This window comes from Mesoplodon bidens (assembly GCF_964165515.1).
Source record: "Mesoplodon bidens genome assembly, chromosome: 2".
NCBI classification, from domain to species: Eukaryota; Metazoa; Chordata; class Mammalia; order Artiodactyla; family Ziphiidae; genus Mesoplodon; species Mesoplodon bidens.
The window spans coordinates 23,229,734-23,243,003 of NC_138177.1; the positions used below are offsets into that span (position 1 = coordinate 23,229,734).

Below are 13,270 nucleotides of genomic sequence, written 5' to 3' on the forward strand. Positions count from 1 at the left end.
AAAAATGGTTAGAAAAGAAAATCAATGATGTGGAAGCAAAAATATAATTCAAAATGTTTAAAATTTAAACATTATACTTATTTTAAATTTCATCTTTGTGGCAGTTTGCTTTAGTTTATGTGTGGCAGACATTGCTTTGAAAAGGTACACTTTTATCCAATTTCTTTAAAAAACAGACTTCACAGATTAAGAAACAGTAACCTCTACAGAATATTGCTCTAGAATTATAGTTTAAGCTTTCTAAATATAAAAGCCATTTGTCCAATAAACGTTATCTCGGTGAAAAACTACAAGTCAAAACAGTAATAAGCTTATCTTCACCTACCTGTAACTTTGGTTCCAATAACCAGGGGCAAAGGAATTTCGTCTGGGAGATCCTTGAACTGTGAAACATCTGCAACTTTCCTTTGTTGTAAGAGCCTTATTTTCTGCCGTTTCTGTTTTAATGCTGATCTCTCTTCCTCAAAAAATGCAGAAGAACATCTAGAATAAATTATAAAAATCATATAAACTGATAACTGTCCTATATAAAAACTTCAAGTCAGACCATTCATCTCACTACTCCCTTTATTCTTCTCATTCTTTTAAGTACTATATTTAAAAATGGGTTCTTAGCAATAATCATTTTCTCTTCAAAGTAAATTACCTTTATATCTTTTTAAGAACAGGACCTTGCAAGACTGAAAGATACATAAGTAAGTCTAGATTATTCCTTCCTACAAAGCAGGAGGATTTGTTCACCATCCTTTGACAAAACTGCACCTGGATCCCAGGTCTCCTCTTAAGAACAACGTTCAGTTTCAATACTCTATTCAAAAGAACATGATATCTTCCCTGTGACCCAGTGAGCCTATCTGTACAGGAATTAAAGATGAGACTTGCCACCGTGTAAACTTTTAATCATATTTCCTGTCTTGAAGTATGAATACTGAATATACTCTTATCTTTAGGGCCTGTCTTATTTCTATTTTCAAATTCTAGGATGAACCAAAGGTATTTAAACAAAGCTTTCAGGCCACGAAATATATATCCATATCACTACAGTCAAGATAATGAACATACAAAGACATTAATCAGCACCCCAAAGTTTCCTTGTGCCACTTTACTATCCTTCCTTTGCTTCCTCTCATTTCTATACTCCTACTTCTCAAGCAATCACTAAGTTGCTTTCTGTATTATGTTTCTATCTTCTGAAGTTCTATATAAATGGAATCATCTAGTATATACTCTTTCTTCAGGCTTCTTTCATTCAGCATAATTATTCTAAGATTTGTCCATATTGGTGTATGTATCAGTGGTTCATTTCTTTTTATTGTGACACATCCTATTCTATGGATATATCACCATTTGTTTATCCATTCACCTGTTAGTGGACTTATGGGTTATTTCCAGGTTTTGGTTATTATGACAAAGTTGATATGATCATCTGTGTGTGGGCTTCTGTACAAACATATGCTTTCATTTCTCTTGATTAAAGTAGTGGAAGGGCTGGGTCATACGGTCAATGTGTGTTTAACGCTTTAAGAAATCAAAGAATCCAAATATCACCAAAAAAGATATACAATTAGCAAATAAGCGTATGAAAAGATGCTCCACACTATATACCACCAGAGAAATGCAAATTAAATGAGATATCACTACACACTTATTAATTTGCTAAAATCTGGAACACAGACAACTTCAAATGCTGGTGAGGATGTGGAACAACAGGAATTCATTCATTTCTAGTGGAATGCAAAATGGAAGACAGTTTAGTAGTTTCTTACAAAACTAAATATACTCTTACCATAAAATCCAACAATCATGCTCCTTGGTTTTTACTCAAATGAGTTGAAAACTTATGTCCACACAAAAATCTGCATAGATGTTTACAGAATCTTTATTCATAATTGCTAAAACTTGGAATCAACTAAGACGTTCTTCAGTAGGTAAAGGAATAAACAAACTGGTACATCCAGAGAATGGAGTATTATTCAGCACCAAAAAGAATGAGCTATCAAATCATGAAAAGACATGGAGGAACCTGAATGCATATTACCAAGTGAAAGAAGCCAATCTGAAAAGGCTACATTCTGTGTGATCCCAATACATGACATTCTGGAAAACACAAAGCTATGAAGACAATAAAAATATCAGTGGTTGCCAGCAGTTGTGGGGATGGGGAGAGGGGTGAATTGGTAGAACACAGAGGATTTTTAGGGCAGTGAAAATACTCTGTAAAATATAATAATGGTAGATATATGTCACTAAACATTTGTCAAAACCCACAGAAGGTATAATACCAAGAGTGAACTCTAATGGAAACCATGGACTTTGGGTTGTTATGACGTGTTGGTGCAGGCTCATCAGCTGTCACAAATGTACCACTCTGATGGAGGACACTGAGAGTGGAGGAGGCTATGTATGTGGGGGGGCAGTAAACCGGAAATCTCTGTATCTTCCTCTCAATTTTGTTGTAAACCTAAAACGACTCTTAAAAATTTAAGTCTTTTAAAACAGAAAGAAAGGAACTGCCAAACAGTTTTTTCAAAGTGGTTATACAATTTGTATTCCCATCAGCGGTGTATAAGAGTTCAAGTTTCCCCATAGCCTCAACAACACGTGGTAGGCTTAGTCTAGTAAATTTTCAACACTGTGGTTTTAATTTGCGTTTTTCCTATGACTAATTATGTTGAATATCCTCTCATTGGTTTATTTGATATTCTTATATCATTGGTGAATCATCTGTTCAAATCTTTTGCCAATTTGTTAAATGGGCTGTTTGATTCTTTTTTTTTTTCGGCTGTGCCGTGCAGCATGAGGATTCTAGTTCCCCAACCAGGGATCAAACCCATGCCCCCTGCAGTGGAAGCATGGAGCCCTAATCACTGGACCACCAGGGAATTCCCGTTTGATTCTTAATACTGAATTTTCAGAGTTCTCCATACATTCTGGATATAATATACACTTTCAGCAATCAAATTTTATTTAAATAGTATTTTTGCAATAGTTAATACATTCATAGCCTTCTAATTTAAAAGGTTCAAAAGGCACTGAAAACTCTAATACCTCTGTCCCTCGGTTTCCTGCCTTCCAGAGGATCATGACTGTAAGTTTTCTACATGTCCTTCGTTGATACTTTAGGAATACACAAGCAAGAACTGCTTATGTTCCCTGCTTATCTTCCCCAAATAGCTACAATATGCACTGTTGTGTATTTTGCTTTCTTAAAGTATCTTAGCAATCACTTCTACTACATCAGTACATTAGAAATTTCCTCTGTTTTTTGGTGGTTTTTTTTGGCCACACCACACAGCATGTGGGATGCTGGTTCCCCAACTAGGGATTGAACCCGCGACCGCTGCAGTGGAAGCACAGGGTCTTAACCCCTGGACCTCCAGGGAAGTCCAACTTCCTCTGATTTTAAGTTAAATGATTTCAGAGTTTTCTACTATTTTGAGGTACCATACTTTAATTAATCATTCCTCTATTTATGGACACTTAGGTTTTTGCCAATCTTTTGCTTCTACAAATACTACTGTACATGTCATTTTACCCATGTACAAGTATTTCTGTGATCTAAATTCGCAGAAGTACTAGGTTACAGGGTATGGAAATTTGCAAATTTGACAGATATTACCAAATTGCCCTTCACAGAGGTTATATAAAATTTAATCTCTCACCACCAATAGTGACTTTTTCACCACACCATTGCCAACCCAACATATTAAAACTTTATGAACTCCATTGATCTGACAGTTAAAAACAGCATTCTGATTTTATATTTGATTTTATATTTCTCACTATGAGTAAGATTGAACTGTTTTCATCTGTTCAGAAGAGCCATTTCTTTTCCCTTTCTTATGTACTGTCATATAAACAGACACTTTTATTATAGGTTATTTGACTTTTTTTTATCAATTCATACATAGTTCTTCATATATTTGGAAATTAGTCCTTTGTCTGTGATAAGAATTATAAATATTTCTGTTATTGTCTTTTGACTTTGTTCATGGATTTTTTGTAGGGGGCAATGCAAAATGTTTTTATTTTTATGAAGTCAAATTTATCGATATTTTCTTTTATGGTTCCTAGCTTTGGAGCCTGTTAGAAAGATCTTCTCCAATTCAAGATTAAGCAAAACTCTCCTACAGGTTCCTCTAGTGGTTTTACTGTTTCATTTTAAAAATGTGAATCTCTGATCCTTTTCAAATGTTTCCTGGTATAAGGTATGAGATATGAAACCAACTTGTATTTTCTTAGATTGCTTCAGAGTGGTCTCAGTATCCATTAAATAAGTAATTTAACCCCTCTCTCCCCTGTGTGCTTGAGATGCAACCACTGTTATCATGTATTAAATTCCTGTAGACATCTTTGATTCTATCTGGACTTTCTCTCTCTCTCTCTCTTTTTTTTAGTTTTTATTTTATTGGAGTATAGTTGATTTACAATGTTGTGTTAGTTTCATGGGCTTTCTCTCCCTTTAAATTCATCTTCTATGCATGTACCACTATAACACCATTTTGATTACGATCACATTATATCTATTTTAATAGGTGATAATACATACTTCATATGTATATATGATACTACATAGTCTCCCTTTATTACTTTGCTTCTTCATAATTTTCCTGGATCTTCCTGCTTGATTTCTCCTCTTATATGTGAATTTTAGAATTAGTTGATCTAGTTTAAAGTAAAAAAAAAGCAGGGGGGCCTACTGATATTTTTATTGGGACTGATTTTAGAATGCTGAGTATCCTAATCCAAGATCATCTATGTCTTCCCATTTCCTCATTTGTATCCTGCACATTTCCTGTTAAGCTCCTTCTTGGTATTTTATTTTACTTTTTTTTTTTAGGATATTTTGAAAGGTATATTGTATCAATAATTTGTAGTGTACCTCAACTTCCTCAGAGAAAATAAAAACTATAAACTTTTGTTGAAAATAAAGACTTAATTTCAACTATTAATCTACCTTGATGAAGTAAAGGACTATAAAATTCAACAATGTTATGGTAACATAAGAAAGGATATATTAATAAGAGAAATATTATGATGACAAACTGCAGAATTATAACTAAACAATAAAATAAGGAGTGACTAATATCTCATTCTGACAATAATTAGAAACACTATGGCTTAATTTACTCAAACATGTAAAGTCACAGCAAAAAGCCCCCAAATGACCTAAAGTAATTACCAAAGACCATAAATTACCTGTATGAAACACACTAACATAGCACATTTTGATTTGTTCTTATAAATGAGGGAAATATTTAAAACATCAGCAGCAATGTCAACTTTCAATACAAGGGATAAAATATTACCAGTTCAATGAAAAGTTCTCCTTGAATTTCATTACTATCTACAGAAATCATGAAAACTAAATTCCATACCTACTTGTCCAAGTCACTTTATAGTTCCAAGTCTTCTCTGAATTTCCCCACCATTTAAACTGAAAAAGTCTTACACATGCTTTTACTAGGCAGACAGACATAATATGAGACTAATGATGTATACTGCAAAATTTCACTCAAAAGTAATATAAAGGTTTTCTGATGTGTTAAGGAAGCAAGATAATGCTAGAAAAGGAAAAGCAGTTTAACACGAAAAGTAATTCTCAGGAAGTAACATATTGGATATATTCACTTGATTTGTTTTTACATAAAGTAAAACATGCATTTGTGGAAAGGCTCTTGAGGTGATAAAAAGAGTTTTACAAAAGGTAATAACAATGTATGCGGGACATCGGGGAAGATGGCGGAAGAGTAAGACACGGAGATCACCTTCCTCCCCATAGATACACCAGAAATACATCTACACGTGGAACAACTCCTACAGAACACCTACTGAACACTGGCAGAAGACCTCAGACCTCCCGAAAAGCAAGAAACTCCCCACGTACCTGGGTAGGGCAAAAGAAAAAAGAAAAACAGAGACAAAAGGATAGGGACGGGACCTGCACCAGTGGGAGGGAGCCGTGAAGGAGGAAAGGTTTCCACACACTAGGAAGGCCCTCCACGAGAGGAGACTGCGGGTGGCGGAGTGGGGGAGCTTCGGGGCCGCGGAGGAGAGCACAGCAACAGGGGTGCGGAGGGCAAAGCAGAGAGATTCCTGCATAGAGGATCGGTGCCAACCGGCACTCAACAGCCCGAGAGGCTTGTCTGCTCGCCCCGCTGGGGCGGGCTGGGCTGGGAGCTAAGGCTCGGGCTTTGGTAGGAGCGCAGGTAGAGGACTGGGGTTGGCGGCGTGAACATAGCCTGCAGGGGGTTAGTGTGCCACGGCGAGCCGGGAGGGAGTCCGGGAAAAAGTTTGGACCTGCCGAAGAGGCAAGCGACTTTTTCTTCCCTCTTTGTTTCCTGGTGCGCGAGGAGAGGGGATTAAGAGCGCTGCTTAAAGGAGCTCCACAGACGGGCGTGGGATGCTGGGGCTGCTGCTGCTGCCGCCAAGAGGCCTGTGTGCGAGCGCAGGTCACTGTCCATGCCCCTCTTCCGGGGAGCCTGTGCAGCCCGCCACTGCCGGGGTCCCAGGATCCAGGGACGGCTTCCCCGGGAGAGCGCATGGCGCGCCTCGGGCTGGTGCAACGTCACGCTGGCCTCTGCCGCCGCAGGCCCACCCCACACTCCATACCCCTCCCTCCCCGTGGCATGAGTGAGCCAGAGTCCCTTTAACCCCGTCCTGTCTGAGCGAAGAACAGATGCCCTCTGGTGACCTATACGCAGAGGCAGGGCCAAATCCAAAACTGAGACTGGGAGCTGTGAGAACAAAGAAGAGAAAGGGAAATCTCTCCCATTAGCCTTAGAAGCAGCGGATTAAAGCTCCACAATCAACTTGATGTACCCTGCATCTGTGGAATACATGAATAGACAACGAATCATCCCAAATTGAGGAAGGGGTCTTTGAGAGCAAGATTTATTCCCCTTTTCCTCTTTTTTGGGTGTGTATGTGTATGCTTCTGTGTGAGATTTTGTCTGTACAGCTTTGCTTCCACCATTTGTCCTAGGGTTCTATCCGTCCGTTTTTTTTGTTTGTTTGTTTTTTGTTTTAATTTTTTTCCTTAATAATTATTTTTATTTTAATAACTTTATTTTATTTTATCTTACTTTATTTTATTTTACTTCTTTCTTTCTTTCCTTCCTCCCCTCCTTTAGACAACAAATCATCCCAAATTGAGGAGGTGGACTTTGAGAGCAAGATTTATGATTTTTTCCCCTTTTCCTCTTTTTGTGAGTGTGTATGTGTATGCTTCTGTGTGAGATTTTGTCTGTTTAGCTTTGTTTCCACCATTTGTCCCAGGGTTCTATCTATCCGTTTTTTTAAAAAACTTTTTTCTTAATTATTTTTTATTTTAATAACTTTATTATACTTTATCCTATTTTATTTTACTTTATCTTCTTTCTTTCTTTTTTCCTTCCTTCCCTCCTTCCTTCCCTTTCTTTTTTCCTTTCTTTCTTTCTTTCCTTCCTTCCTTCCTTCTTCCTTCTTTCTTCCTTTCTTCTCCTTCTAATTCTTTCTTTCTACTTTTTCTCCTTTTTATTCTGAGCCGTGTGGATGAAAGGCTCACGGTGCTGCAGCCAGGAGTCAGTGCTGTGCCTCTGAGGTGGGAGAGCCAACTTCAGAACACTGGTCCAAAAGAGACCTCCCAGCTCCATATAATATCAAACGGCAAAAATCTCCCAGAGATCTCCATCTCAACACCAGCACCCAGCTTCACTCAACGACCAGCAAGCTACAGTGCTGGACAACCTATGCCAAACAACTAGCAAGACAGGAACACAACCTCACCCATTAGCAGAGAGGCTGCCTAAAATCATAATAAGTCCACAGACACCCCAAAACACACCACCAGACGTAGACCTGCCCAACAGAAAGACAAGATCCAGCCTCATCCACCAGAACACAGGCACTAGTCCCCTCCACAACCCACTGAACCAACCTTAGCCACTGCGGACAGACAACAAAAACAATGGGAACTACGAACCTGCAGCCTGCAAAAAGGAGACCCCAAACACAGTAAGATAAGCAAAATGAGAAGACAGAAAAACACACAGCAGGTGAAGGAGCAAGATAAAAACCCACCAGACCTAACAAATGAAGAGGAAATAGGCAGTCTACCTGAAAAAGAATTCAGAATAATGATAGTAAAGATGATTCAAAATCTTGGAAATAGAATAGACAAAATGCAAGAAACATTTAACAAGGAACTAGAAGAACTAAAGATGAAACAAGCAACGATGAACCACCCAAAATTGAAATTTAAAATACTCTAGATGGGATCAATAGCAGAATAACTGAGGCGGAAGAACGGATAAGTGACGTGGAAGATAAAATAGTGGAAAAAACTACTGCAGAGCAGAATAAAGAAAAAAGAATGAAAAGAACTGAGGACAGTCTCAGAGACCTCTGGGACAACATTAAACGCACCAACATTCGAATTATAGGGGTTCCAGAAGAAGAAGAGAAAAAGAAAGGGACTGAGAAAATATTTGAAGAGATTATAGTTGAAAACTTCCCTAATATGGGAAAGGAAATAGTTAATCAAGTCCAGGAGGCACAGAGAGTCCCATACAGAATAAATCCAAGGAGAAATACACCAAGATACATATTAATCAAACTGTCAAAAATTAAATACAAAGAAAACATGTTAAAAGCAGCAAGGGAAAAACAACAAATAACACACACGGGAATCCCCATAAGGTTAACAGCTGATCTTTCAACAGAAGCTCTGCAAGCCAGAAGGGACTGGCAGGACATATTTAAAGTGATGAAGGAGAAAAAACTGCAATCAAGATTACTCTACCCAGCAAGGATCTCATTAAGATTTGATGGAGAAATTAAAACCTTTACAGACAAGCAAAAGCTGAGAGAGTTCAGCACCACCAAACCAGCTTTACAACAAATGCTAAAGGAACTTCTCTAGACAAGAAACACAACAGAAGGAAAAGACCTACAATAACGAACCCAAAACAATTAAGAAAATGGGAATAGGAACATACATATCGATAATTACCTTAAATGTAAATGGACTAAATGCTCCCACCAAAAGACATAGATTGGCTGAATGTATACAAAAACAAGACCTACAAGAGACCCACTTCAGACCTAGAGACACATACAGACTGAAAGTAAGGGGATAGAAAAAGATATTCCATGCAAATGGAAATCAAAAGAAAGCTGGAGTAGCAATTCTCGTATCAGACAAAATAGACTTTAAAATAAAGACTAGGGCTTCCCTGGTGGCGCGGTGGTTGAGGGTCCGCCTGCTGGTGCAGGGGACATGGGTTCGTGCCCCGGTCCGGGAAGATCCCACATGCCGTGGAGCGGCTGGGCCCGTGAGCCATGGCCGCTGGGCCTGCGCGTCCGGAGCCTGTGCTCCGCAGGGTGAGAGGCCACAACAGTGAGAGGCCCACGTACTGCAAAAAAAAAAAAAAAAAACCTGCAGAAAGTAGGCATAGAGGGGACTTTCCTCAACACAATAAAGGCCATATATGACAAAACCACAGCCAACATCGTCCTCAATGGTGAAAAACTGAAACCATTTCCACTAAGATCACGAACAAGACAAGGTTGCCCACTCTCACCACTCTTATTCAACATAGTTTTGGAAGTTTTAGCCACAGCAATCAGAGAAGAAAAGGAAATAAAAGGAATCCAAATTGGAAAAGAAGAAGTAAAGCTGTCACTGTTTGCAGATGACATGATACTATACATAGGGAATCCTAAAGATGCTACCAGAAAACTACGAGAGCTAATCAATGAATTTGGTAAATTAGCAGGATACAAAATTAATGCACAGAAATCTCTGGCATTCCTATACACTAATGATGAAAATTCTGAAAGTGAAATCAAGAAAACACTTCCATTTACCACTGCAACAAAAAGAATAAAATATCTAGGAATAAATCTACCTAAGGAGACAAAAGACCTGTAGGCAGAAAATTATAAGACACTGATGAAAAAAATTAAAGATGATACAAATAGATGGAGAGATATACCATGTTCTTGGATTGGAAGAATCAACATTGTGAAAATGACTCTACTACCCAAAGCAATCTACAGATTCAATGCAATCCCTATCAAATTACCACTGGCATTTTTCACAGAACTAGAACAAAAAATTTCACAGTTTGTATGGAAACACCAAAGACCCTGAATAGCCAAAGCAATCTTGAGAATGCAAAACGGAGCTAGAGGAATCAGGCTCCCTTACTTCAGACTATACTACAAAGCTACAGTAATCAAGACAGTATGGTACTGGCACAAAAACAGAAAGATAGATCAATGGAACCGGATAGAAAGCCTAGAGATAAACCCACGCACATATGGTCACCTTATCTTTGATAAAGGAGGCAGGAATGTACAGTGGAGAAAGGACAGCCTCTACAATAAGTGGTGCTGGGAAAACTGGACAGGGACATGTAAAAGTATGAGATTAGATCACTCTTTAACACCATACACAAAAATAAGCTCAAAATGGATTAAAGACCTAAATGTAAGGCCAAAAACTATCAAAACTCTTAGAGGAAAACATAGGCAGAACACTCTATGACATAAATCACAGCAAGATCCTTTTGGACCCACCTCCTAGAGAAATGGAAATAAAAACAAAAATAAACAAATGGGACCTAATGGAACTGCAAAGCTTTTGCACAACAAAGGAAACCATAAAGAAGACCAAAAGACAACCCTCAGAATGGGAGAAAATATTTGCAAATGAAGCAACTGACAAAGGATTAATCTCCAAAATTTACAAGCGGCTCATGCAGCTCAATAACAAAAAAACAAACAACCCAATCCAAAAATGGGCAGAAGACCTAAACAGACATTTCTCCAAAGAAGATATACAGTCTGCCAACAAACACATGAAAGAATGCTTAACATCATTAATCATTAGAGAAATGCAAATCAAAACTACAACGAGATATCATCTCACACCGGTCAGAATGGCCATCATCAAAAAAATCTACAAACAATAAATGCTGGAGAGGGTGTGGAGAAAAGGGAACCCTCTTGCACTGCTGGTGGGAATGTGAATTGGTACAGCCACTATGGAGAACAGTATGGAGGTTCCTTAAAAAACTACAAATAGAACTACCATATGACCCAGCAATCCCACTACTGGGCATATACCCTGAGAAAACCATAATTCAAAGAGTCATGTACCAGATGTTCATTGCAGCTCTATTTACAATAGCCAGGAGATGGAAACAACCTAAGTGTCCATCATCGGATGAATGGATAAAGAAGATGTGGCACATATATACAATGGAATATTACTCAGCCATAAAAAGAAACGAAATTGAGCTATTTGTAATGAGGTGATGGACCTAGTGTCTGTCATACAGAGTGAAGTAAGTCAGAAAGACAAAGACAAATACCATATGCTAACACATATATATGGAATTTAAGGAAAAAAAATGTCATGAAGAACCTAGGGGTAAGACAGGAATAAAGACACAGACCTACTAGAGAATGGACTTGAGGATATGGGGAGGGGGAAGGGTAAGCTGTGACAAAGTAAGAGAGTGGCACGGACATATATACACTACCAAACATAAAATAGATAGCTAGTGGGAAGCAGCCGCATAGCACAGGGAGGTCAGCTCGGTGCTTTGTGACCACCTAGAGGGGTGGGATAGGGAGGGTGGGAGGGAGGGAGATGCAAGAGGGAAGAGATATGGGAACATATGTATATGTATAACTGATTCACTTTGTTATAAAGCAGAAACTAACACACCACTGTAAAGCAATTATACTCCAATAAAGATGTTAAAAAAAAGAAAAAAAGATTGTACTATGAAATAGCATGTTTCTAGAAATTATAAAACGTATTTATGTTTGTCACACCACAAAATGTTAATAAAGTTCACAATTGTTTAATTCTTTGTTTTCACTAAAAAATTAAAATTTCAAAGGATAAAAAAACAATGTATGCATAACCTTATAGCTTCATTAAATGATTTTTAGTGCATTCTTAAATATTTTTTGGAACATAGTGGAGCATAGATTTTATAACAAAATTATGTTCAAAGCCTGTGACCTGAATAAAAATGAAATTGTGCATTTAATTATAAGATGCATAAGTATAAAAAGCACCTATATTAATGTTTGTCAGTAGGATATATTTAACATATAACTATTCTGGGAAGTTTTTTTTTGGTACTAGTCCTTTTGAAGATGAAAAAGTCAGTATGGTAATGATACTACCAACTAATTTATTAATTTGATTTTAAATAAAAACATTATTTTTACCTCCGTGGTTTCCCCATAAGCCGCCTGATCTTTCCCCATTCTACTCTTGTTAACTTTCTTGTTTTCAAATTAGGAAAAGATTCCTTTAGACACACACAGAAGTCATTGTCGCCTTCAAAAAGTGGTCTGTAAAACAGAAATAGTATTTTAATAGTTAATATACAGTGTGTTACTTAAGAGCCATAAAATTCAAAATATGCATTCCAATTTTCAACAAATTAATCACAAGATGCCAAACGTTCACATCTACCCAAAACAGGCACAAATTCCAAGTGTTAAAATTAAACTAAATCCTTTGCATTTACAAAACAAATAATGTGTAAAAGTTACTCAAGAAATACTGTCTGCTTGAGACTCCAAGAGACACTGATTTTTGTTAAAAATCTCGTATAGGAGTCTATCCTTCCAGAGGTTATCTTGGCATTACCATATCTGGTGAGGATAAACAATGTTAGCTACAAAGTATCTTTGTCCCAAAAGTAGTACCATCACCATGGAGTTCTCTTTGAGAGTAAATCAGTTTTAGAAAACTGGGGGACTCCAGAGTGTTAGATTAGTTCTTGGGAACTCGAGAACTCGGATCATACTAGGACACCCTAAGAGCTCTCTTAAGCCTATGAAAAAAATTGTGGACAAAAATAAAACAATTTTATTCATGAGTTTGGGAAACCAGGAACCAGTCTCAGCAATGACACATGAATGTCTTGGGCTTAAATATGAATGTTCATGAGATTCACAAGGTTCAGAGTAGGCAACTGGTGAAAGCAGAGAAAGGAAATAAAGATAAGCAGTCAGCAAAGCAAGCACCACTGACTGGTATGGATTAGATAAGATTAGATTGTGGTGGATGAGAAATCAGAATTTTTCCTCAATAAATTGTTGTTGAATAATTGGATTTCACCCAAACCTCTTACTATGTTCTTTTTTTTTTTTTTTGTGGTACGCGGGCCTCTCACTGTTGTGGCCTCTCCCATTGCGGAGCACAGGCTCCGGACGCGCAGGCTCAGCAGCCATGGCTCATGGGCCCAGCCGCTCC

The 13,270-nt window shown here is 37.8% G+C and overlaps 1 protein-coding gene across 3 annotated transcripts in view; it reads right to left on the reverse strand.

The window, feature by feature from the left end:
- The window catches only part of LIN9 (lin-9 DREAM MuvB core complex component), a 93,486-nt gene that overhangs the window by 58,638 nt on the left and 21,578 nt on the right, over positions 1 to 13,270 (reverse strand). For all 3 annotated transcript variants that reach the window (XM_081221382.1, XM_081221381.1, XM_081221383.1), the window contains exons 6-7: positions 12,235 to 12,360; positions 326 to 483 (exon numbers count right to left, since the gene is read on the reverse strand). In XM_081221382.1, the coding sequence (XP_081077508.1) occupies positions 326 to 483; positions 12,235 to 12,360 (284 nt within the window). The remainder of the gene's footprint in view (positions 1 to 325; positions 484 to 12,234; positions 12,361 to 13,270) is intronic.